Source organism: Meleagris gallopavo, chromosome 12, assembly GCF_000146605.3.
Source record: "Meleagris gallopavo isolate NT-WF06-2002-E0010 breed Aviagen turkey brand Nicholas breeding stock chromosome 12, Turkey_5.1, whole genome shotgun sequence".
In the NCBI taxonomy this organism is placed as follows: domain Eukaryota; kingdom Metazoa; phylum Chordata; class Aves; order Galliformes; family Phasianidae; genus Meleagris; species Meleagris gallopavo.
The window spans coordinates 4,497,561-4,524,475 of record NC_015022.2 but is presented as its reverse complement, the minus strand read 5'-3'; the positions used below and the strand labels follow the sequence as shown (position 1 = coordinate 4,524,475).

At 37.0% G+C, this 26,915-nt stretch overlaps 1 protein-coding gene across 5 annotated transcripts in view; it reads left to right on the top strand.

The window, feature by feature from the left end:
* Window positions 1-26,915, top strand: part of RNF111 (ring finger protein 111) — a 37,640-nt gene extending 10,725 nt beyond the window's left edge. Inside the window, exons 2-13 of one of the 5 annotated variants that reach the window (XM_010717279.3) lie at window positions 1,294-1,420; window positions 4,822-4,985; window positions 6,681-6,878; window positions 9,637-9,956; window positions 10,802-11,054; window positions 11,706-12,057; window positions 14,133-14,258; window positions 15,346-15,472; window positions 21,286-21,378; window positions 22,316-22,411; window positions 25,167-25,294; window positions 25,951-26,915. In XM_010717279.3, coding sequence (XP_010715581.1) covers window positions 1,294-1,420; window positions 4,822-4,985; window positions 6,681-6,878; window positions 9,637-9,956; window positions 10,802-11,054; window positions 11,706-12,057; window positions 14,133-14,258; window positions 15,346-15,472; window positions 21,286-21,378; window positions 22,316-22,411; window positions 25,167-25,294; window positions 25,951-26,068 — 2,102 coding nt within the window. In that variant the 3' untranslated portion in view covers window positions 26,069-26,915. Of the gene's footprint in view, window positions 1-1,293; window positions 1,421-4,821; window positions 4,986-6,680; window positions 6,879-9,636; window positions 9,957-10,798; window positions 11,055-11,705; window positions 12,058-14,132; window positions 14,259-15,345; window positions 15,473-21,285; window positions 21,379-22,315; window positions 22,412-25,166; window positions 25,295-25,950 lie in introns of all 5 variants that reach the window. The other 4 variants (XM_010717278.3, XM_010717281.3, XM_010717280.3 and 1 more) reach the window with 4 other exon arrangements.

Sequence of the window (26,915 nt, the reverse complement as noted above, 5' to 3'; positions counted from 1 at the left end):
AGAACTGATTTTGTTGCATACTGCTTCTGATCACGGCATTTTGGTGAATGCCAGTTTTTGGAAGCATGACTTTTTCCATCTGCAGGCACCATCTCTCTGGGGTGAGTATGATCAGTAACAAAAGAAGACTGTTGGAAAATCTGAAATGTAATTTCATGTTTTTTTTCCAAAACCAAGAGCTTGAGGGTGGGAGTAGGGCCCTGCCCACCACCCCTGACCTTTGTTAATCTTTCCTGTTACAGTTATAAGGATGTAGCTCAGTGGTTGCAGAGCTCTTTTACAGCAGTGCATCCTTCTACTAGGCCAGGAAGCTGTTGCTTGCTGCAAATGAAAAAAGGAGCATATACCTTGTCATAGGATAAAGCGGCTGGAACAGTGTGTACAGACTAGGTAGAGACCTAATTGTTCAAGCAATTTTTTTAAGGAAGTTGGCAGTCCTCAAAAGAGATCTGCCAGATTGATAGACCTTTGCTATTTCTAAGCTAACTAGCTCATTTATTTAATAAAGTCTGTTGTGCTCAGTGGTGTTGCTGTAGTGAACAAATCCATAGCCTAATTTAAGTATTTTAGGTAGCTCAAACTTGTCACTGCCAATATTGTAGCTGTAGAGATGTTTCCATATCTCATCATTAGGCTGGAACTTCAGCCACTCTTCCAGAAATGGTTTCCTATCAGAACTTCTTTCTGAGTTGATTGTGTGGGGATTTTGGGGGTTGCTTTATTACCACTAATAGTTCCTTTTTAACTTTGTCTGGTATAAGACTGTGAATGTCAATGAAAGTGTAGATTTAAAGATGCTTGTAAGACCACTATTTGTGATCTTCATTTTGCTTTGAAAAGAATGTTTATTAATCAGTGCATCGCTTTTTCTTTTTTCTACTGTCTAACCTTGAGATTGGAATGTCTATGAACAAGGAAGAAATAAAGCTATTAAATAGAACAAACCACTCCTGCTTTGCTAGCCTGAATGTTTTTGTATTTATATTAAATGTCTGAATTTCACTCTGTTACAGCTAATAAAACTCACCAGAATTGCTTGTAGTACACAATAGAACGTTAATTTCCATAACTCTATTATTTCCTCTCTCTGTATCTTCTGTCTTCTTTATTTTCACTTCAATATTTAAAATATAATTGCTACCTCTAGTAGTTAGGTCACGTATATGACAGTTGCACTTGAAATTTTGACATGCTGTATGAAATTCTACATTTTAAGTCTAGGAGAAAAAAACTGGCTTTTCATGACAGCTCATGAGATGAAGTATGCAAACTTTTTTCTTATTTCCTCATCAGGAAGTATTGATGAAGATGTTGTGGTGATTGAAGCATCTTCCACACCCCAGGTCACTGCTAATGAAGAAATAAATGTTACCTCAACAGACAGTGAAGTGGAGATTGTTACCGTTGGTGAGAGCTACAGGTGGGACTTGCCTCTCTTTGACTTCAGCATAACTGCATTAATGTAGTGTTTGTCACAAGGGGAGGGCCTATGTCATTGAAAGTCCATAAGGTAGTGTTCCAGAAATTCTCATCAGCTGATACACTTCAAAAAGGAAAACACACAAAAACCCACAGCTTTACCAAAGTTTGACAATAAAACTGGGAGGGACGTGGGGAGGTAGCTGTAGTTAGGATGACTGAGAATTGGAGTTCTGGGGAAGTTAAGCTTTGTAGTGAGATCACAGACCAATTGGCTTAGGAAAGCATCCTGCTTCTGTGAAGCCACTGCTGCTTTCATGTGTTTCCATGCCCCAGTAGAAGTTTTGTTCCATATTTGTCAGATTCTATAGAATCCAGTGGAAGAGTTCTTTGGAGTGGAAGACTTGAAACTGTAGTGTATATGGGACAGTTGGGGATGCATGACAATTAAATACGCTGGTTTATTTGTGAACAGGAAGGCAAAATTGTAGAATATGAAGAATGACTATACATTTTTGAGAAATGACAAAGGAATAATAGGCAGTACAATATAAAAACATTCCTTGTTTTTCATTGTATTGTGATTTCAGTAATGTAACCTAAAATTTAACAAAAACAGATGGGTTTTCCTGCAAAAATCACTTCTGTTGGAATAAATTGCATTTCTAACAAACCAATTTCATTAAATCGTGTGTGCACAATGTGAATTCATGAAAAATATGAACAGTTGAAATGTTTTTTTTTAAACTCGTGAAAAAAGGATGTACATTTTGTTGCTTACTTCTGTATCAGAGAAGAAATGGGGTGAGGGGAGAGAAATCAACATTTTTAAAATGCGTTTCTTCAACAACACGTTTCTTTGTGGTGCAAAATCACTCTTTTCAGTAGAAAGCAAAAGCTGTAGAATGAGCAGGTGCAGCGTCAGGAAATTGTTGGAAACACATTTCTAGGAATAACTTCTCTACATGAATGTTTGTTGAGAAAAATCATTAAAAGTTGTGAAATGTGTATGCTTGGAATAACTGAGTTAAGCCAAGTTAATTTATTGGCATCTTATAACTCTGTGAAGCTTTGTAGGGTTAAAAATGATTGCATATTAAACTAGTTGTACTTATAGAACATCAGTTCAAACCTTATCAGAGATGTATAAAACACTTCTGGAAGCTCTCCCCTTTCCACCACTGATAAGATATTTTTCTTTAAGAGCTATAAGAAACTTAAGAAAATTACTTGTTTCTTCATTTACCTTTTGTAACCGTACCACCAAAACAACAGTATCCCTCCTCCCAGTTTTATTGATGTGTTGGTGTCAATGTTAATTTCAACAAGGTGGAGACCCAACTATGAGGAATTTAAATTTTAGTCTGTTCGATTGCTAGACCTTGTAACTTGCAGACTTCTCAAAAGAGCTGTGTTATTATTGTTACTATTTAAAGATCATAATGGAATGGTCAAATAAAGTTTGAGCCTATTAAGTAAACCCTTTACCTCAGGCTGCTGGACTTCCCTGTGGAAACTTTCAGCTGAAGGCTTCATGAGAAGATTAAAGAAATTGTTTTGTTTTGTGTTGGAGAACGTCGTGATTCTATGTGTTTGTTTTTTTTTAAAAAAAAAAAAGAAGTACAGCAAGAAAAAAAATCTGGGAGGCTTTCTATGGTAAAGAAGAGTCTTAAGTTCAAATCTTCATCTCAAAATTTCTGGAAATGTCTCTTATGCTGTGAACGTAAAGTAGTTCTTATGCAGATTTTTTTGTGGTTCAAGCATATCTGTTTTGCAAGCCCACAACGTAAGGACCAAAGGCAGCTGTTGGAAGTCTTAATAGTAGTTCAGTATAAAATTGTAAATGCTGTAAGCAAACTGAACATTATTGTTACTATTTAAAAAATTCAGAATAATGTGCAGAGCAAAGCAAATGCTTTCCTTTGTTCTTGTCTTTTTTTTTTTTATAATAGATGAGAAAATTTTCTCTATTTTAGGGAAGGCTTAAGTGCATTCTTGAGTGAAAACCATCCTTTTCTGATGCTCTGTAGTGCTACTGGCTCTTTTTTTGTGAAACCTAAGGCCGAGCTTTATACCTGCTTGTTATTTGCATTAAATAATCTAGAACTAAAACTTTTTCAATAAATGAGGAGCAGTATATATGCTTTTAACAGGAGAATTTGCAGAATGCAAACTAATGTAAAAGATTAGATTTGAAAAAGTATATGTAATTTCTGGAGTAAATTGTAAAGTACTTAAAAGCACTTGAGGTAAATTTCATTCTGGAATGTCAGTGTGATACACAAAATGTGTATGCAAGTCTATTTAGACTTCCTCTGAATGCAAACCTTAAGAAAATGTGTTTGCACGCAATTGAAATGTTAGCCAGTTGAGACTGCAGCAAGCATAGTTTTTGCACTACTGGAAATTACCCTGCTCTCCTTTGTTAGTGAAGTGAATGGAATACAGGCAGAATAGAAATGTTGACTGAACTCCATGGTGATTTGTGCGGTGAGTTTTGTTTGTTTTTAGCAAAGTCATTCCTTTCTCTTCACTGCTGAGTTACTGAAGTTTGAGTATGTTGTTTTTCCAAATTGGAAAGTGGAGCTATTTGGTGCCTATAGGAGACTCAGTGGTAAATATCATATAGTAAAATATCCTTTTCTTAATTAAAGATAGTAATCTCTTAGCTTAAACTTCAAAGTATCATTGATTTGAGCATTCAGATTTGTATGACTAAATTAAGTAGAACAGGTGCTGTTGTCCTACAGGAAAAAAAATCACCCATTTCCTCAGGAACAGTATAGGCATAGGATTTCCTCTTCTCAAGCTGCATTTCACTTGAGCTTTGTTAAATGTTACATAAAGCTGTGTTTATTCTTTGAGGGGACAAGGGAAGTAATATTCACAACATAAATGTCCAAAGCAATCTCCGAACGTTAGTTTAAAAGTTCAGAAATGATCCTCTGAAAACACTGCCACAAATTAATACTCAGAAGAACTTCATATTTACAGGTTTTTATAATTTTTACTTTTCTGTCATCATTTGTAGATCTGCTGTTTCAGACTGCGTAGGAATAGTTAGAATTCAGAGAATCTTAGATTTCTCTCACAAAGTTGTAGCATTAGGTATAGTTACTGCATGACCGATGCAGTAGGTCATGTAGGGTTTCACAGTGATTTGATTTTTTAAAATAAATTACCAGTACTTAGTTCATAGGATTACACGTTAGATACTTTCCATTAAGTTATCTGGTAAAGTGTGAAATGATGTTTTAAATACCTTGCCACACAGACGTGTATTTCAGCATAACCAAAATGCTTTTTTGCTACTAAAAAAAAAAAGCTTCTGAAACAGCGAGGAGAAAAAAATAATAAAAAATGTAAGATTTGGGTCAGTACTTAAGGTGATGTGTCTTTAAGGTCTCGTTCAACACTTGGACACTCAAGATCACAATGGGGACAAAGCTCTAGTACTCATACTGCACGGCCTCAAGAACAGCGCAACCGCAGCAGGATTTCCACAGTCATACAGCCACTGAGACAGAATGCAGCAGAGGTTGTGGACCTTACAGTGGATGAAGATGGTAAGCCACAGTTGTCTCAGAAGTCCCTTCGTTTTTTAGGAGTAGGATGATCAGTGTAAGGGGTAGAATTGTATCAACTCTAACGTACCACTCAGTGGAAAAACTATTCTATACAAATAGATCTCCTAGCCTATCAGAAAATCTTAGAACTTTACTTTCAATATTAAAAGTTTAGCCATTTCAGTGATCTATTAGGTCTAACTTCTCTTGCAAAAACTGACTTGGGTGTGTCTGAGAGGTTACTCACCAGACAGAAATTACAGAACAGATGGAACTACTACGTTAAAAATACACACTTCAGTGCAACATAAAAACTAGTACTGCCAAGTGCTTTGTGTAATAGCGATTCATAAAGAACTGAACTAGTAAAGCATGTTAGGTTTCTGAAACTGTAACTTTCTGTGGTCTCCTACCATTAAAATCCAGTAAGTTTGGCATTCAAACATAGTGATGATGAAAATCATCGGAGCAATTTCCAGGCATTGTCAAAAGTTGTGGAAGAAGTCTGAATCTGATGTGATGTTGATGATGGTTGATTAGAAGGGATTACGTATTAAGTTTTAAAAGAAATTTTCTATTGTGACAGTACCCTCTCCAAGTGTGTCAGAAGCTAGTATCTTACAACACGTTCTTCAAGAATGCCTTGATTTTAGACGTGTTTTGATTAGTTGTGTGATTGCAGAATCTCTTTCTGAAAGTTGAGCATCTGATCCCTCGTAGTGTGTGATTGCTAATCAGTGTTAAGCTACATGTATCCTGGGAAAAGAAAAACAACAGTGAAACAATTTAAGTGTTACATTTTTCTAAAAATATTTTCTTTAAATGAAATCAGCGTGTTGGAATGTTTCATTAAACTCTAGATAACAGATGATTTATGAAAGAGTTGTTTATTCCATTCCTTACTGAGTTGCTAATATACTTATTAGATCTAGGTCTTGAATATGAGTCGTATTTTATTTCAAGACTTTGTGAAAGAGAAGAATTTGAAATGTCTTAATGCCCTTTTATTATATCCATGCAAATATTTTTACTAGAAAAAAAATGATCATCTTACTTTCTATGGCATCTTCTATTCCTTGGCATGTCGTTACTCTCTCAGCAATGAGAAATTTCAAATGGAATCAAAAGCCAATTTTTTGAAACTAAATTTGAATTACACCACCAAATATCTTTTTTTAAATTTAGCCTGTTACAGATGTGTGGTAGAGACCAAAATTGATCAAGTAGTTTATTTTCCCTCATCCTGTAAAAACATATTGACTCTGCTTAATGTGTATTGAGACTAGAAACCAAGTTTATCTTGCTGGGGCCTGCAACACTGCAGCTAGAATGGCTGAAGCTTGTAAGGCAGTTCAGCTAGTCTAGATGTTTTATGACCTTGCTTAGTTATCCAAAAGCTTTCCTGTGCTTTGTAGGCATTGAGGGATGGTAAGAAATCATAGAATAACTCAGTCATAGAATACTTTGCCTGTTATTTATGAAAGACTTCAGCAAATACGTGAGCAAATGTTCACACACAAGTAAAACAACTTTTCTATTTTATACTCATTTTTGTATTTTGACTTTCTCAGCATCTGGCAAAACTAGCATGTATTGTAAGAATAATTTTAAATGTACAAATATCAATTAAAAAAATCTTAACAACTTTTAAAGTTTACAGAACATGAAAACTTTTTTTTTTTTTTCCCCTTCCAGAGCCAACAGTTGTGCCAACCACATCAGCTAGAGTGGAGCCCCAGGTCGTGAGCTCTGCTTCCAGTAACAGTTCTAGTACATCTACCTCAGAGCAGGCCTCTGATGCAGCTCCAAACGTCTCCACCAGCCAGCCCTCTGCAGCACCAGAGACAACTTCTAGTCTTCCCAATAGCAGCACTGCTGGTACTTCAGCTGGAGGTACAGAAGAAAAGAGCTTTCTAAACGGGTTTATTATCTGCCAGTTCAAGGGCAGTAGAGGAGGCTAAACAGATAACAGTGAAGAGTTAAGAGTGACTGTGAAAAGCAGAGAGGAAAAGAATCTGAAAAAGATCATTAATTTCACATAATCACAGAATGTCAGGAATTGGAAGGGACCTTGAAAGATCATCTAGTCCAGTCCCACTGCCAGAGCAGGAACACCTAGATTGGGTCACACAGGAATGCGTCCAGGCAGGTTTTGAATGTCTCCGGAGAAGGAGACCCCACAGCCTCTGTGGGCAGCCCATTCCAGTATTATGTTTCCCCCACCGTGAAGAAGTTTTTTCTCATATTTATGTGGAACCTCTTATATTCCACTTTGCACACATTGCCCCTTGTCCTGTCATTGGATGTCTCTGAGAAGAGCCTGACTCCATCCTCTTGACACACACCCTTTACATATTTATAAGCAGAAATGAGGTCACCCCTCAGTCTTCTCTAAACTAAGGAGACCCAGCTCCCTCAGCCTTTCCTCATTAGGGAGGTGCTCTATTCCCTTAATCCTCTTTGTGGGCGCTGGACTCTCTCTCAAGCAATTCCTTGTCCTTCTTGAACTGAGGGGCTTGGAACTGGACACAGTGTTCCAGATATGGTCTAACCAGGGCAGTGTAGAGGAAGAGAACCTCTCGATCTACTGACCAGACCCCTTCTAATACACCCCAGGATGCCATTGGCCTTCTTGGCCACAAGGGTGCAGTGCTGGCTCATGGTCATCCTGCTCTCCACCAGCACCCCCCAGATCGCTTTCCTTTATGCTGCTCTCCAACAGGTCAGTCCCCAACCTGCACTGGTACCTGGGGTTGTTCTTGCCCAGATGCAAGACTCTACACTTGCTCTTGTTTATATTTCATTAAATTTCTCTCCATCCAACTCTCCAGCCTAAGTCTTGCTGGATGGTGGCACAGCCTTCTGGCATGTCAGCAAACGTGCTGATAGTGCACTCTATTCTCTCATCCAAGTCTCTGATGAATATATTGAATAGTACTGGTCCCAGTACCAGCCCTTGAGGGACTCCACTAGATACAGGCCTCTAACTAGACTCCATCTCATTGACCACAATGTTCTGGCTTCTTTTCTTCAGCCAGTTCACACTCCACCTCACTACTCAATTGTCCAGACCACACTTTCTCAGTTTAGCTCCAAGGATGCTGTGGGAGACGGTGTCAAATGCTTTACTAAAATCAAGATGGACCACATCCACTGCTTTACAATCATCTATCTACCTGATTATGTCTTCGTAAAAGGCTATCAGGTTGGTTAAGCATGACTTCCCCTTGGCAAAGCCATGCTGACTGCCCCTAATGACCCTCTTATCCCTGATATGCCTTGTTCCAGCACCTTTCCAGGGATGGAGATGATGCTGACCGGTCTGTAGTTACGTCGGTCCTCCTTCTCACCCTTTTTGAAGACTGGAGTGGCATTTACTTTCCTCTACTCCTCTCAACTTACCAAAGACAGTAGAGAGTGGCCTAGCAATGACTTCCACCTTAGCACCCACGAGTGCATCCCATCAGGACCCATGGATTTATGGATGTCTGAATTGCTTAATCGATTCTTAACCCCAGTCCTCATCAACTGAGGCAAACTCTTCCTTAATCCTGACTTCCTCTCTGTCCTCAGGCGTATGGGGCTCCTCCGGGCAGCCTCCAGCAGTAAAGACAGAGACAAAGAAGGCATTTAATAACTCTCCTCCTCTGTATCTTCTGTCACCAGGGCACCCACTTCATTCATCAGTGGGCCTGTATTGCCTCTAGCGTTAGTTTTATCTGCAAGGTATTTAAAGAAGCCTTTTCTGTTGTCCTTGACCCCTCTTGCAAGGTTTAATTCTAAGGAGTCCTTAGCTTTCCTGGTTGCCTCCCTGCATCCTCTGAAAGCAATCTCATGTTCCTCCCAAGTGGCCAACCCCTCCTTCCACAATCTGTAGACTCTCCTCTTCCACTTGAGTTTGCCCAGCAGTTCTCTGTTAACCATGCAGGTCTCCTGGCTCCCTTCCTTGACAAAGTTAAATAATGTTGTGCGGGAGCATTCTGCTCTCACTCATTGAGATGCCTCAATTATATCTGAACAACAGTCACGTTCTTTCTGAGGAGACAGAATATAGTTCACTGGGAATGGAATCTTCCATTACAGTGTGTTGTAGAATTTTTTTTTTTAAATGTGCATTGCAAGGAAGTGAAGGATCCTTTTAGATTCCTTGAACCTGTAGATGAAAGCATGTCTATAAATCTATGTAGAAACTGACATATAAAAGAGTTGATTGTATGGGTGGTACTTATAACATTACTGAGACATGGGTACTCTTCCCTCCAAGTCAGATGATGTACAAAAAAAGCTGAGCTGATCACATTTACTAGGAATTTAATAACACTGGATCAAAATAGATCTGTTCACACTGGACACAGAGATGATCTTTCCTCCTTTCCCTACTGATAATGCGTCTTAAATTATTGGAATAATAATTCAAGTGTCAGTTTACTTCCCATGAATATGTCTACCTGAACTATTCATTTTTGGTTCATTTGGCAAACATAGTAAAACCTTTTTTTTTTTTCTCTTTATTCCAGTTAGTTTTGTTTTAGTCTAGATCTATTTCCCAATCAGTTAATTATTTCATACCGAAGTGCAGTTTTTTCAGGCATTTTTTCTTTAATGATCAACTTTACTAATTTCTTCAATCTTGACTTTCTTTAATTTCAAGATGATGCAAGAAGAACTGCACCTAATACAACACTGGAAACTGGCCCTCCAGCCATGCCAAGGTTACCATCATGCTGCCCTCAGCATTCTCCATGTGGAGGATCTTCACAGAATCACCATGCTTTGGGACATCCGCATACAAGCTGCTTTCAGCAGCACGGCCACCACTTTCAGCATCACCACCATCATCACCACAACCCTCACCCAGCAGTTCCCTTGTCCCCTTCATTCAGTGACACCAGCTGCCCTGTTGAACGGCCTCCTCCAGTGCCTGCACCTTGTGGAGCAAGCAGCAGTTCTGGCACCAGTTACCATGACCAGGCATGTTTCATTTTAATTACTCTTTCTTTGTGATTCCAAGTTATTATTTAAGTATGAAAGACTAGAATAGGATGCTGAACCATGAGTTATTTCCATGTTCTGTAGCAGATGTTTTAGAAAGGAACTAAAAGGAAAAATTGAGTTATACTGTATGGGCATAAAAGGAATTTTAACAGTAAGTCATAACCCAATAAGTAATCACTGACAACTGATGTTCTCTTGATGACTGTAAGATGATATTATTTTACATTGCTACTTAAACAGAAAACCAGGAATACTTTGCAATATACTGTACAGATTATAGTAGTTCAGTAAATAGCTGTGCTGCTTTAGAATTGAATGTTTCTTCCCTTAATACTTTGTTCACGAAAGGAAAAACTCTCTTCTAAAACCATTTTATTTTTAAGACTTTATCTAAAATCACAGCTCTAAAACAGAATGGTTACAAATCTTAAAAATAATACTGTGGTAATGTAATTTACAATGTGTGGAATTATCATGTGTTCTGTTTTTAAGTGTAATGCATTAGGCACAACTAAAAATGCTAAAGCTTGTTGTTTGCCTGCAAATAATTTAATGCACAGTAGCTGTCACATACATGTCAATTCATCTATCGTAGTATTTTTTTTGGCTCAGTCTCATTTGTCAGGTTCAAGAATTTAGAAATAAGAAATGCTAACCATATCTAAAGAATGTTCTAGAATCAAGTCTTAAAACTTAAAAAGCTGGATTCCAATTGCTTCAGATCATATTTATTCCTATTTTTAGGGTGTTATATTTGAGGATAACTTTGTTTTCAATGTCTGAAGAATTGTTGAAAAAAAGATAATTTGTTTATGCAGCAGGCATTGCCAGTAGACTTAAGCAGCAATGGCATAAGAAGTCATGGAAGTGGTGCTTTTCATGGAACATCTGCTTTTGACCCCTGCTGTCCTGGTTCTTCATCTCGAACTGCAATTTATGGGCATCAGACTGGTGCTGGCCCAAGCCAATCACTAACAATAGATGGATATGGATCAAGTATGGTTGCACAGCCACAGCCCCAACCTCCTCCTCAGGCATCACTTTCTTCCTGTCGGCATTATATGCATTCTCCTTGTAAGTATTGGCTGTATGGGAGGTAGAGGGAAAATAATCTTCCCCAGCAACATAATAAAAGTTTTACTGCCTTCTTGCTTTGATCTTAAAACTGAGTTAAGCTTATATAGGGGAATTAAACGGAACCAATGGAAAGTTAAAATATTTTCTTGTGGAAGTGAATTTCTGAGTGGCATGTCTTTTTAATATTCAGACTTCAAAAAATGTATTTCCTATTAAAATAATTGTATTTTAGTAATGTTTTTTTGGTTTCCTTCCCCTAGTCTTCAGTGAATTCTGCTTGAGCAGACTCAATCAACTCTCATCTGATTTCTTTTGTTTTATTGTGTTTACAGAATATTGGGTTGAGGAAAAAAAAAGCAGAATATTTTATAGAATAAAGTAGAATATCTTATCATACATGACCTTTTAAGCATTTATCACAGGTAAATTTTCTTTTTGCCAGTAAAAATTTTTTTTTTAGCAAGTGTAGTAGTAATATTTGAAAATGTGGATTTATAGGATATATCACTGAAATCATGCATTCTCATACTGCTATTGTTTATGTTGTTGTAATTATGTTGAAGCACTTGTGTGAAGATACTGTTTTTACAAATTTAGCCCAGAAACTGCTTTTGACAGGATTAAAAGTTGCTGATTTTTTCATTGCAGATGCTTCTTTGACCAGACCTCTTCACCATCAAGCTTCTGCATGTCCCCATTCTCATGGAAATCCTCCTCCTCAGCCACAGCCTCCACCTCAAGTAGATTACGTTATTCCTCATCCAGTGCATCCCTTCCATCCTTCAATCTCCTCTCATGCATCTTCTCATCCTGTTCCACCTCCACCACCAACTCACCCTTTAGCCAATGCAGCTGCTCCGATTCCCCAGCATCTTCCAGCAGCACACCAGGCTATATCCCATCACATCCCTGCGACAGCTCCTCCAGCGCAGAGGCTTCATGCTCATGAAGTGATCCAGAGGATGGAGGTCCAGAGAAGAAGAATGATGCAACACCCAACGTATGTCACAAATGTACTCAGAACAATAACTAAACATATAATGCGTTTCTCTCAGGTTTGTAAAATACTGCATGTGAATCTCAAATTGTAATTGCATGGCTAGGAACTGTTAGTGTTAAACCATGGTAAGAAGTGTCTTCACGTACTATTATGGTTGAGTGAGCATTGAGACTGAACTTGTCCCATTACTCCTCTCACTAACGTCTACAGGTGAGGAAAGAAGCCCAATGAATGGGGCACAGAAGAGAAGCAAAGCTTTTGTTTCTCTTGCCCGTTAGTTATCTTCCAGATAGCTAGCTGGAATTCCTTTTCATAGCTGAACAGCCCCGAAGGTACATCGTAAGCTCCTTCCAAATACATTCGTTGAAATTGTCTTTTGCCTTTTCGATACTGTAAAAATCCTTTTTATATAACTAATACTTTAAAATAAATTAACTTATAAGAGACGGTTTACTAGGTTTAATAAAGATTTAATCTTAAATACCTACTTATCTTTACTGCACCTTCACGTTTTTAGAAGAAAAGGAATAGAGTGAATAATGCTTATCAGAATGTGACCAGTGTTGATTTGTAGCTTTAGTGATACTGTTTAGAAGATATTACTGTTGATAAACTAGACCTATGATGCTAGTATCAACAGCCATTGGGTCAGTGCTGGCTTGTAATTTAGCCATATTGTGACTGAAGTTATTTTAATTTCAGAGATAATGCTTTTAGATATCTGAGATCTCAAGAACAAGCTCTCTACTTGTTTCTTCTAACATTAATAATACTGATAACTAACATGGAACTGATGTAGAAGTTAATGCTGCAAAAAAAGATTTTAACTGCACCTTTTGAGGTAGTTTCCAGATCATTACAAAACAAAAACCTGTTGGCAATAACTCGGACAGTGGCATGATAGAAGTGTTTTTATTTTTCTAGGGAAAGTCAAATATTACCTTGCTTTCTCAGTCTATGTTTCATAATTCATTTCTAGAAATAGCTTATACCATAGCCTTGTACCTAGCTTACCTTATAATGATAATGGATTGCAAGTAGAGAGCAGTAGAGTCCTCACTTTCAGGTCTCAAATTTTGGGTAGAACAACAGAATGAGTGGATGGCAATGTATGAAGGTGCATTGCCTGTGAATACAAGACAGCATTTCTGTTTAAAATCTTTAGTAAAATATGTTATTCCAAATTTTCCCTATACTTAGATTTTAATAAACTGAAGGGAGGTGAGACTAGAAATAGGTTTTGTCTATAGTTCTGTTCCCACATTTGTATGTACCATTTGCAGGAAACTAATGCTTCTAATAATAATTTATACAAATTTGATAGATTTCTCTAGGGAAGTGTCAGTTTACAGTGGTTAGAATTTATTAGAAATAATTTTACATAATAGTATTTACATACTATTATATAAAATAACTTTTTACTTTTCTAGCTCTGTAGATGTACTAAATGTCTAATCTACTCTGTCCAAAAGGTTAAGATGGGACTAAATCAGAATGCAATCCACTGCTCTTAATAAAATTCAGGTCTCTTGGCTGATATGAAGGCAACTCTTATTACTTAAGCTATGATGAGAATGCGTTTCAAGGGAAATGTCCTGATTAGCGTATGTATTTTTCCCCTAATGATGTTTGCTGTTACAGTTTTACTACGAATAGATTAAGATGCAGTTCTGTAGCATTGCCACAAATGATTCTTAGTCTTGACATGGCCACCATGTGCGTGTACATTTGGATTACATTCCTATTCTGCAGTTTGAAATCAGGATTAAACGCTGTGCCAGTCTTTTGTGATCATGTCTACTAGGTGAAGACCAGATCACAGTGGGTGACATGGTGCCCCCAGTGTATTGATGGTAAATCCCAGTGTATTGCCATATATGAAACATGGCCAATTTCACATTTGAGTATTAAGTCAGCTCCTGATTTAGATGTAAATTTAAATTAAAACAGTTTGAGGAATGTTTTGTGTATTTTATTTAATTTCAATGTATTCAGGCTGTGACATTGATTAAAATCTTACTGACTCAGCACTGACAAGTATGTTAAATTAACTGTTCTTGTTTTATGTTGTTTAGACGTGCTCATGAACGACCTCCACCACATCCTCACAGAATGCATCCGAATTACGGTCATGGACATCACATTCATGTGCCTCAGACAATGTCTTCCCATCCTCGACAAGCTCCAGAGAGATCTGCCTGGTTAGTAGTCAGATTTTCAGTTCTTTGGGAGTTAGGACAACAGACCTGCTGTTAAATCCTGGCTGTGACTTTAGAAAGCACTGTGTGCGCCTGTAATTTGAAATTCATTAGATCTTGATATGGCTTTGAATTGTTGCTTACAGCACTCAATATGTTAAATGTTTCTAGGGCTTTATATACGTTGCTTTTTAAATGGAATTGAGTGTCACCAGCAGTAAGTAGTTTATTTCGATAATCAATTTTAAAATAAGTAAGTAAAATGTTGCTGAATACAATTCTTGTATTTCTGTTCTTTGTAAAATAGGATTTGGATTTGAGTCACAAGCTAATCTAATGCCCCTCATCTGTATTGAAGCTTACTTAATATTGCATCATGTTCAGTATGGAGGTTAGATTTAAGTTCTGCTATATATTATCTGGAAAAAAGTACTTTTGCACCATTAGGAAAGAAGTGCATGAGTGATAACTTCTGTTGTCACAGCAAACGAACTGTAGAGAAGACTCCATGCCGATACTGCTCAGCACCATAAATTTTTATTGTCTATATTAATTTATAATTTATTAAATTATACTGAGTCTTCATAACTAATTTTAAACCTGGTTTTAGTTAGTGATAGGATTAAGAATATTTTTAGGAAAATTTAAATACATTTACAGAATCATAGAATGGCCCGGGTTAGAAAGGACAAGGATGATGAATCTACAACCCCCCTGCCACATGCAAGGCCACCAACCTCCCCATTTAATACTAGACCAGGCTGCCCAGGGTCCCATCCAATCTGGTCTTGAACACCTCTAGGAATGGGGCATCCACAACCTCTCTGGGCAGCTGTTCCAGCACCTCACCACTCTCTCTGTAAAGAACTTCCCCCTGACATCCAATCTAAATCTTCCCTCCCTCAATCTAAAACCATTTCCCCTTGTCCTGCTAAGAAACATTTAAGAAAAAAGAAACATTTAAGAAAAAAGGATGTTACTTAACACTGCTATGGTAGCTATGCTATAGTTTAATGCTGTCCAAAGTAAAGGAATTATTTTGGAGGCAAGATATACATATACTGTAATGGCACTTTTGTTCACATGACAGGGAACTGGGAATTGAAGCTGGTGTGACTGCAGCTACTTACCCTCCAGGGCCCTTGCATCCTCACTTGGCCCACTACCACGCACCTCCTAGACTTCATCACTTGCAAATAGGGGCTCTTCCTCTAATGGTAAGGAGACGGCATGTGAAAAATCATGATTATTTGTCATCATAATTATTTTGTCAGGAAAATTATTTTAAGAGTTACTGTATTTATTTAGACATGTATATACTGATGTTAGTGGTTCAACTGAAGAAGAAAGCAATCTGAAGATTTTGCATTGCTCCTAGGTATGGAGCTAGAAGAACAGGTTTTTGTCTAATAAGTAAAAATAGCTTAGGACACTAACGTTTCTAACTTCAGCTCTTGTAAAATGAAACATTGGAACTAAATTGTCACATGCATTACACTGCATTGACCCTCTGCATCTGATTTTTTTAAATTTTTTTGTGTTCTTTTAATGAGTTTTATGTTGTTAAAGGTACCAGCTTTCCCTCCAGTGCATAAGAGTTGGCACTGGTGCTTTATTTCATTTGAAGGTTCGTATATGCATCTCGAATTCAGTCTAGAGATTTGGTTGGTTTTGAATAATAATTGGTGTTCATCAACCTTATTCCATATGACAAAGTAGTAAAGTTTTGTTGCGTGATGGATTATAAGCAAAATGAATTATGAGGGTGAGCTAGACCCACATACCAATTGTGGCTTTGACAGAGTATTAGCTTTGAAAGGATATATGTAGGTTTATCTAAAATACTCTCAATTTTCTTTAATGAAAATTCATGAGGACAGAAATGTAGAAAAACTTAGTATGTTTGGTTTCTCAATGTGCTATTCTGCGTGGCTAACCTATGTTATTTCACCCTCTTTAAACTAGATTACCTAATCAAAACTGTGCACTCATCTATAGACAAATGCTAAACTTTTAATTTTAAAATCAACTTGCAAGACTTGTCTATCCAGAACTTCTGCTAGAGGCCAGAACTGACATCTAGGTATATTTATAACCAGTACTTTGGTTGTTGTCTTTCTGTACTCTGTTTTTACACTGCATACTCCTTGCAGCTTAACCACCATAACAGTCCACAAGTACTTCCCTGATACCTGCAGAGTTCGTAATTCATTGAGGCATAACTTCTTACTGCAGGCATTCTAGAGCACTCCTAAAATTCAGTATTTTTATGTAGCCAATAAAATTCCTATTGTATAACGTTTACCTCCTGTGCATCACCAATACAGATTATGATTTTTCTGCATTCTTCTCTTTTTGTTTTTGTTTTTTTCATGCTGCCAAAAAAAATGTCTGTCTCTCACTTTTATTTCATGTAGTGTTCTGTAACGGATAACATCAATTGCTCTCATGGTGAAAAAAGGCCCTTCTAGTAGTGAAGTGAACTGTGATTGCTTTAGGAGGCAGCAAGTTAAATGTATGCCTATTTCATCTCACCTTCTGTCAGGGCTAGTAAGTCAGTTATTGTCTGTATTTCCACCGTTCCTCTGAAACTTCTAGAAACTTGAGAGTTCATCTCATCCTCATGTTAATGTGTTGAGAAGCTTTTGCTATATTTTAAATTTCATAGAGGTGTGCCTACAACTCAAATGTTACACAAGTGAGTAGTTCAGATCCCCCTGTTTATATTCTCGTTGGCAGCAGAATGGAAGAATGTTATGGTAGATAACACTTAGAAGCATTTGCTGAATGTCTGATAAAATACTTCTGAGTGTCTTGCCAAATAGCTGTGTTTACTAAATCATATGTCAGATAAAGTAGGATTCTTCAACTCTACAAAAATTTGTGCATGCATTTCAGTAGGCATGTCTAATTCTCATAAGTCATTAATGAATCTCCGGATCAAGTGGAATTGGAAGTCGTTTTTATTTTGAGGTTTTTTATGTGTTTTACTGACATGTTTTGCAGTATGTAGACATTAGTAAGCAGTACTTCTGTAATGTTTGGGATCTGTTTGGAACTCTGCTGCAATCAGATGGAGTGTTAGGCTTTTTAGTTGTGTTCTGACTAATTTGAAATGTGTTCAGATTAAACACTAGAAGAACATAAAGGCAGGTTAGAGCATTACAAGCAGTTGTATGTAGAATGAGTTCAAAGCGTGACACATGCCTTCTGATGGTTCTGCCCTGCTATAGCAATAATGAAAGCCAGAGATTTCTTCAGTTAAGTGTATGTGGAGATTGGTCAGCAAAAATAATTTAACCGAATATGAAGCAAATACTATAATGTTTTTCATATAATAGAAAAAAAAAAAAAAGGCAACCCACAACACTAATTGGATATCAACCAAAGGTGACATTTTGCTTTTAATGAAAAGCAGCAGATTAGAATGCTGCTGTCACCAGGGTAATTTCATTGTAACTGTAGAAATTGGGGCAGGGAAGGACAGGCTGAACTGTAGTTAGGGTTGCTCTGCTAAGACTGGCTCAAGTTATGAGGAGTGTTCTCTTGCTTCTGGAAGTAAAAACTGTACTGAGTAATTATTTATAAATCTCATTAATTGTGTTCTTGGTGAAAGTGTCATCAACAGTTGATGTTCTAGTCTTTATTTAAAAAAAAAAAAAAGTCCTTCAAAGTAATTCATGCAGTAGCTCAACTAAAAAAAGTCATTTGAGTTTAATCCACTTTCCAAGAATAGTGCATTGCCTTGAAGGCAGTCTGCTTTTTTTTTTTTTTTCCTAATAGTGTTTTGTGGCTGAGAGATTTGCTCTATCAAATAGTGTTATTGTGCTCTTTGTGTCTGTTGTAGTTTCCATGGAAATAAATAGGAGGCACTGCTATCAAAGCAAAGTCCTTGTTTCTTTCCCCTTTCAGTTTCACCTCTCACTGACTGCAGTCATACAGTATCACAGATTTATGATGTACCTGATTGTTCAAAAAAAAAAAAAAAACCCAAAACCAACAAACTTGCTGTGAATTACCAGAATGGTCAAGGCTGGAACTCGATGTAGCTATTGTAGCTTGTAAGGTGAACCATAGATTTAAAATAGCCTTGAGTATCTGCAACAAACTTAACTGTGTTTTTCAAATAAGAAGAATGAAACTTTGTGTGACAGCTGCTACTTTTTTTCCTGATATAAACCTGAATTAATATTTTTCAGTTTTTTTGTATGGGCTATTGAGGAGCATTCATTTTATGTTTCGATTGGGCACAGAGAGTTAGGTCTTTAGCTGTGCAGCATGTATTAAATGTTCTTTCCTGCAGTGTCTCTTTGGAAACTGCAACTTCTCTGTGTTTTAATTCAGCTTATTAAAATAATAATAGACTACTTTTTGAATGTATTCAAGCAGCTAACTGGATAACTGTATTCTAATTTGATTTTAAAAGCTTGAAAGTCATTTGCAATGTGAGCCATTGAATGAAAGGTTGAAAATAGGCAAGATAAATAGTATGATACAATGTGAAAATCTCTCCACTGACAGTGGGAACTGAAAGGCAAAAGAATCCTGCAAATGTGGGAGGAGTTGAAAGCAGGATAGCAAGGAAAGCTATCTTTCTTGCAGGCAATTTCTGCTTCAGAGTATTTGGGTTGTAAATAGTTCAGACTTGACCTTGAATTTTCAAGTTAAAGGAATTTTATGTTGGTGGGAGGAAATGTTGATAGCAAGTGCAAAACTAGAAACATATGATATTCTACAGGAAACAGTTTGCCAAAAACTTGTACTGAACTTTGCAGATTAAGAGTCTGTTGCTTAAAGCACGTATTGCAATTTGACTGTATGCAAAAGCACAAATACAAGCACGTAGCACAGACTGGTATTTAAGTCTTTCATACTTAAGTTTACTTTCAAAACTTAACGAAAGTGCACTTCCATTTGTGCTTAACTTTCCTGAAGCTGTTTCAAGAGAGCAGAAATCTTCACTTTTGCATTTGAAGCCTGATGTAACTGTTAAATGGGTAGTGAAGGCACAGTTATTAGTGTGAAAGCACATTGTGTCCTACCCAGCGCTTCCATTAATTCAGTTGTGTGTTGCAGTATGTGCTCTGAGAAATTCTTACTCGGTTTGGTGGTGTTAAAATTAACATGAGTAGATTTCTCAGAGTCTCCAGCAGCAGAACTCCTCCCAGCTGGGAGACCTGAGGAGGTGCACATCACTGCAGCTGGTAAGCTCTGACCTTTGAGGCAATTGGAGCTGTAACTATTGTATGTGCAGTAACCAAGGCCTTTGTACAGTGTGTTTGGCTTTGTGAAAACTATTTCAGACAGGATCTCTCACCTCACTGATTCAATCTGATGTATGAACTTCTACCTTATTGTCTTTAAGTGTTTCTGCTAGGAACCAGAGACAGAGCGATGACAGAGGTAGCTTGAGAGTGGCTCAGTTCCTGCTCCAAGCAGTTGATGGTTTGTCTACACACTTCTGTAGGGTTACTGAAGATTGCCATATTTTGCTACATCACTGTGATCTGCAAGACCTTGAACTTTGCAGTGCCTGTAATGATGCTGTATCTATGTGTAAAATACTTTTTTTTTTTTTCTTCTAACAAACTGTTTTCAAATCCTGGTACATCATGAAAACAAGAAGTGAAAAGCAATCTTGAGACATGGATTAGATTTTTTCAGGATTTTCTTTCCTTGAAGTGGAGGAAGCTTATTTACAGTGTAGTAACAGATAGTCTAAACCTGCAATTGATGCCAAGCAGGTTCAAGCCTAGTAGGAAAGAAAAAAAAGAAAAAAAGGAGTTGTAGTGTGGATGAGTGAACTAGTTTTTTAAATGCTTTTTCTGTAAACAAAAAACAAAGAAGGGTTATGTGCTGAAATGGATAATGGATCGTAAGTCACTGCTAATCTGAGAGAGGTTTCTTGCAGTGAGTGTAGTTTTTACAAATGGTTGTATTAATGCAGTCTCCCAAATTCAAAAGTTAACATTCTATATTGTCAGACAGTAAGACCTATGTAACAGACATTATATTTGCATGAAATGTTTAGGTGTGTGGATAAATATAGAGCTCTTGTGATGTAAAATTCTGTATTTGCAGAATCCTGTCTGAACTGCTTCTTGTGGTCCTCATATCAGTGCACCCTATATATTTAAGGAAATTCTTACACATACATGCATACATATTAAGGAAATTCCACTGATCATTTTGGTTTTTTTAACCTTCCTATTAAAAATTGCCTCTGGTATGTTTCTGATAAACAGTCAGTATCATTACTCATCTGTCATGCGAGGGCCAAAATGGAAGGAAGAAGCCTTGCTCTGAAGGTGGTCCTTGTTATTTCGAGTACCTTTCTGCTTTTCTCTATGAAAAGTACTAAGGTTTGAAGTCCCTGTAGGGTTTATTGCTGGATGCCAGTATTTTGTTCACTGCTTTGGTATCTCTAATTATGCAAGGAAGTCGATGGATGCTTGAATGTAGTGTATGTAGAAAAGCCTATGACTACAGATTATCAGATTTAGGTAGTTTTCAGGCATTACTTTTATCTGCCTATAAATTTGAAGTGTCTAAGAATGTTTGGTTGTCTAGGGTAAGGTAAGGAGACTGGCTGTTTTTCAAGGGGAAATGTGAGCCTTGTTTCTTCCGTGGTATCAAAAACTTACATTAGAGAATCCGTAGCAAGTATTACTGATACTTTATGCAAAATTTTTAGGGTGTTTGTTTACAAATACAGGTAGATATTTATGGTGTGTGTATACAAAGCAAGTAGAGATTTTTTCCAAGCTGGCACGTGATGCCAAGAAATATATAAGGCAGATATGGACAGCTTACAGTAGAGGATCTAGTCTCACTTCTGTTTTATTTCTAGTTATATTCAGAGAGCTCGGAGTGATACGATGCTGTGCTGTCAGTTGAAATTGTATGCCCAAGCTGAGGAGTAAAATGAGTGATTCAATAAAAGCAAAAGGATCTTAAATTTTACAAAGTGAACAGTAAAATTCTGGAACTGTTCTGAATAGGTTTAACTTAACATGTGCTGTTTGAATAGGTACCAGACATGGCGGGCTACCCTCACATCCGTTACATTTCATCGGGATTGGATGGAACATCATTCAGAGGCCCTTTCAGGGGCAATTTTGAGGTTTGTAATAGAACAAAACTAGATACGTTCCAAAATGTGTCATGATGGAATATGGGGAGGGTGTGTGGTAGTGCTAGTTCTATATGTAGATTTAAAAGAATAAAGAAAATACTCTTAATTCAAAGAATGACCTTACTGTCATAGATTAGGAACAGATGCCAAAAACATCTTGAAACAGATGTCCTGGTCAGTGTAGGTTTAGGTGGTTATGAACTGACTGTACATCTTGGTCTCTTCCTTCATCATCCTGCTAAAGACTCACATAATATGTTGGTAATAAGTACTGGTGTCACTGAATAACTGTGCCAAAGTCCTCCTAGTGAGGGTGAAACTTTGCAACTTTGACAGTTGTGTCTTTTTTTTTATGTAGTGCAGGAGGTTAATCTGTTTTCTTGTTTGTTTGTTTTTCGTGTTTTTTTTCTGTTTTAAAAAGTATCAGATGCAGAGAGTTAATGAGCTAGTCCACTGAAAACATCTTCAGTGATATGTCATGCTTCTAGTAAACTCATTGCTGGAGAAAAAGAAATAAGTTACTGTATTTCAGCTTAAGCAGCTTTTTTCCCCCCATTTTAAGCTTTGATGACTGTTAGACTAGTGTGGTTTGCTTGTGTTTTCCTCACAAGTACATGTAAACATACTCAAATGTTCCTAGCAGACAAATAGTTTTGATCCTTTCACTATTATAAATTGTTTCCTTGTGACTTAGAATACTAGGCAGTATTGGGTGGGATTTTTTGTTGTTTTGTTGTTGTTTTTTTTTTTTTATGGAAACCCATCGCTTTTCCACTACAATATACCCTTTTTTTGGCTTTTATTTGAATAATTAGGACACGAAGAGTTGTCTATCAATTCTGCAAATTATTTAGAATGAAATTAATATTTATTCAAAACATTAGAAATATCAGTTCTTACATTGTTTATTCCTTTAACTTTTTAGGAGCTGATTCACTTGGAGGAACGATTAGGCAACGTGAATCGTGGAGCGACACAGGGAACTATAGAAAGATGCACATATCCACATAAATACAAAAAGGTGAGGATTTCTCAAACTGTGGGCTGTGATATTTTCTAAAGAAAGAGTTAACACACATTTAGCTTAGATCTGCAGGAATGTCAACTTCAAAGAGCGCGTGTTTCCTTTATCTTGCAATTTCAGGAATTGTAAGCAAAGTGTACAGTGCCACTTGCTTCAAGGAAATAAAAAATGCGATTCCAAATGAAGAGCTGCTGTAATGTGTTAAATAATGTATTGGCATTAATTCTATGTTTCTAAAATACAAACAGGTCAAAGCATAGCATGTTGGGTTTTGTTGTTTTTTTTTTAAGCTGGGGCTTGTACATGCAGATTTCACCTTAAAATAAGAATGATGAGGAGTGTCATGGTTTTCCATAAGTATTCTATATCATGACAGCATGCAATCAAATTGGGACAGCTGCTATGGAAGAACTACAGTTTCCAAAATGTTTCAGTCCTTCCCATGTGGTTTCTGAGAGGATGACGAAGTGATGTAAGGGCATCCCTTTTTCCTCTGCCCCACCAAGCCTTACAGCACCGTTAGGAGACGCTTCTTTTCCCATCAGTTTGATTTATTACTCTCAATTCCTTTTATATTTCACTACATCATATTCTTTTTACCATTCCTCGTAAATAGTTTCTCAATCTCCTTCTCACTTCTCCACTGGCTTCTCATGGGGAAAGGGGTGGGGATGGGGACTAGGCCCTGCTGTGCTGGAAGAAAAAAAAAAGTCAACTTGCAACAAAAATTGGCACCAACATGGGGCACTGACAGTGACTGAGATAACAGATCTGCATGGCCGTAAAGCTTAACCTCACTGATGGGGATATGCATCTGGTGCTTGTATACAAAGTAGCTCAACTTAAGCAGTAAAAATTACACTCTAGAGGGTGTTATGATTTGACTCCACTGCCTTCCCAGGGAATCTGTTAACAGAACAAGAGATGTTTAAAGAAAGGAAAAAGATAACAGATGTTTTTCCTTCTCACAGATTTTCCTTTTTTTCCCCTTGAAATTTTTTGCATACTTCTGGAATGTTCAAAATGACATAATCATATTGTTATGTTTCCTGAATGTGCTTCTCATTATTAATATCATGGGGATCTGCCCAGAGTTGAATAGTATTGAGTGGGAGGAGGTGTGGAGGAGTTTGGGACAAAACTTAGAGAGATGGGCACTTCTGGTGTCATGGAGCTTCACTCCCAAACACCTGCTTTTCCCTGAGAGTTTAGTCAGTTATGTAAGAGAGGAATATTGCAGTTCCAGCAGATCTAAGGAAGCAGAAATTATTTAGGGCCTGGCTTACACCTGCTGAGTCTTGTTCAGTACTGTTCAAGGGAAAGAGAGTGTCTCTGAACCTGCAACATAGGCTCAATCAGATAAAGACCTGTGTCTGTTGCCCCTGCAGAAGGAAGAAGTGGCTGTGAAGGTCATCTTGCTTAGAGGAAAGACGAAACAAAGAAAGAGGAAAGAGAGGTGATGGAGGAGGGTGGAGAGGCTGTTGAAAACAGCATGACAGGGAGTAATTGTGTTCCTCAGAAACTGAAAGCTAGGAGTGAGAAAATCTCTCCTTTGAGAGATAAAGGGGGAAAAATGGAAAACAAACTATGCCCTGTAAGCTTAATGGGCCCAAAAGTTTAACTGTGTAACTCCCACAAGATTGATAGCTAAATTCATACCCAGTAGTTTGCTTGGGATCCTTGAAAGTTCTGATCGTTTTTCATTAGCATCTTAAACCTACTGCACAGAGTAAGCTGCACTTCTCCAGTCAGTATAATACTCCTTTCAGTTGTCAGGTGATATAACTTTACTGTGCCTTCAAACTGTGTGTTTTACATTGAAAACTGTATTTGGTAGAATACCTCAAGCTGTGAAGAGGACAGGGAAGTGGGAGTGGTAAATGTAGATGAGGATGGAGAAAGGATGTAGATGAGAATAGATGAAATGTAGCTGAGGGTGGATGAAAGCTGAAGCTTTCAGGGTGGCTTCTTCAATATTTAGAATAAGTATTTAGGAGTAGAAATGTGCATTCTCTGCTAAATGCATCTTTTTGGGTAAGAAAGGAAATAATGGGTTTGAATTTTGCTTTTTCCTGCATGTCACAGTAGTGGCATTCAGATGCCATCTTCAGCCACAGCAGTTAATAACTTTCCAGCAATTATTAACACTCATGTGAACAATGAAATAACTACTGGTTATAGCTTAATTGTCAACAGGCTTTAATGATACCTTGTCAAGTACAGTAAGGCTTTATTTTAAGTTGACTTGTAATAAAGTGTGCATGACATCTATCATCTTGGTTATCTTAACTTTCCCTGTTATTAGAAAAACTGTCAAACTTTTAATCTGGTACAGAATTTTTGCAGCTTACAGTCTCTGAATTGGAGATTATTACACCGTAATACTGAATCCCATCCACATTTATGTAATGTTCTTTCACACTTGATAAATAGTGATTTTAAAATATTATGTTTGAAAGAATATTTTTTCCCTCCTCATGAATGAAATGAAGATATAAGTAACAATAAAGGGTCTGATTGCAACAATACTAAATATATTAACAGTCCAGTCACAAGAATTAATTAAAACTGAAATATGCAGTGATTTTGCTCCAAGCACTAGTTCCTGATTCAATTTGGTTCATATGCATTTGAATACGTAATAACTAAAATGTAAAATAATTTCTGAAATATTTAAAAATAAGCATATTTTGAACATGTACTAAAAGCAGATTTTACTCAGTTTGTCAATAATGTCATCTCTACTAATAAGGTAACAACTGATTGGTTCTCACAGAGGAAACTGCACTGCAAACAAGATGGGGAGGAAGGAACGGAAGAAGACACAGAGGAAAAATGTACCATCTGCTTGTCTATATTGGAGGAAGGTGAAGATGTGAGGTAAATAATACCTCTGAGTATCATAATATAGTGCTAAAATTCTGGCTTTGAGACCGTACTTGGATATGGCACACTGCTCTTTGCAACACTTCCTAATTTGTGTTAAAATAGAACACTGTTTTAATTTGAAGCACTGATTACCCTGTTTGTATTTTCTTTGCATAAAATGTGAGTTCCTCTCTTACAGTCTCCCTTAAATTCACTGTCTGTCACTACAAGCCCAAACTGATAACATTTTTTTTAATGTTACAATGTGGAAGGTAGTACTCATGTTTTTAATTAAAATCATGCTGTGCTGTCAGCTTTTGTACCTTGGGCAGAAAATTAATTGGTTTAATTCTAGATTGTCAAGTTTAACTTTTCTGAACTAATAATGCTCTTTAAATTTTTTTTTTTTACAGCAACTTTAAATTGCTGTAACTCAGCAGAAGCTACCTGATACTTGGCTTCATTGCCTATGTCTGTTGCTTCTTTAGCTAGACAAAATGTAAGTTAGATAGAAAAGCTAGTGAGGCTTATGGGAAAAGCATACATGTACAAAAAAAAATAAAATAGATGCGATGCTTCAGTAGCAAAATCCACATCACCTTTTTTCCAGTGGATATATTGATATGGAAGTCTTTATTAACAGTATGTTTTTTCTGTTTTTCTGACAGGCGACTTCCATGTATGCACCTTTTCCACCAAGTGTGTGTAGATCAGTGGTTGATTACTAATAAGAAGTGCCCAATTTGCAGAGTGGACATTGAGGCCCAACTGCCTAGTGAAAGCTGACACCATTTTCCAGAACTCTTGTCCTCCTTCTTGCTCCCTCTCATCCTTCCTGGTACTGCAGTCAACCAAAGATGGCATGACTTACCTGCGCAGATTTGGAAGCATTGAACCTAAGAGTGCTGGCTCTGCTATATGGTACAACTAATGCTAGACCTACAGTTTATGTAGAAGACCGTTGAGTTTCAGTGTATTTATAAAACTTTTTTTTTTAGGTTTTACTTTTTTTCTTTCGTTACTGTATTTTTGCATGGTTCCTTGTATTGCATTTGTTTGCACATATTATGGGCTTTGTGACCCCAAACTTGCAGGCAAGAATAGCTGCTTTAGTAAGTAGAAGTGTGTGGTCTCTTTTTTGGTTTGTTTTACATAGTTTCAAGCTTTGAAAGTATGATTTCACTCATTACTAACCTCAAATTCCTTAATTTAATCAGTCACGTATTTTAGTTTAATGTATAAAGATCATCTAGAAAAGGATAATATTATGTATTGAGACATTCCTTCACTAGGAAAAAATGGCTGCTGTATATTTACAATATCAGTTCTGAGTCAAATAACATCTGTAACAGTGGGAACAGAATATGAACTATATTCAGTTTGATACATATGCATACTCATCACCAGAGTTTTTGTCTGATCAGATTTGTTCTAAAATTTCAGCACAATGCAGATATATTTGAATGTCAATATTAAACATTTAGACTGCTGTTCAGATTGTATTTATCATTTTCTTCCTATGTCTAGAAATTTGAGTCCCTAACTTAATATTTGCTGCTGTGAAACAGCTCTAGTGAACACTAAATGGTTGATTTCAGTTAGCTGGATTGTAGATACTTGCAGATTGAAAAAA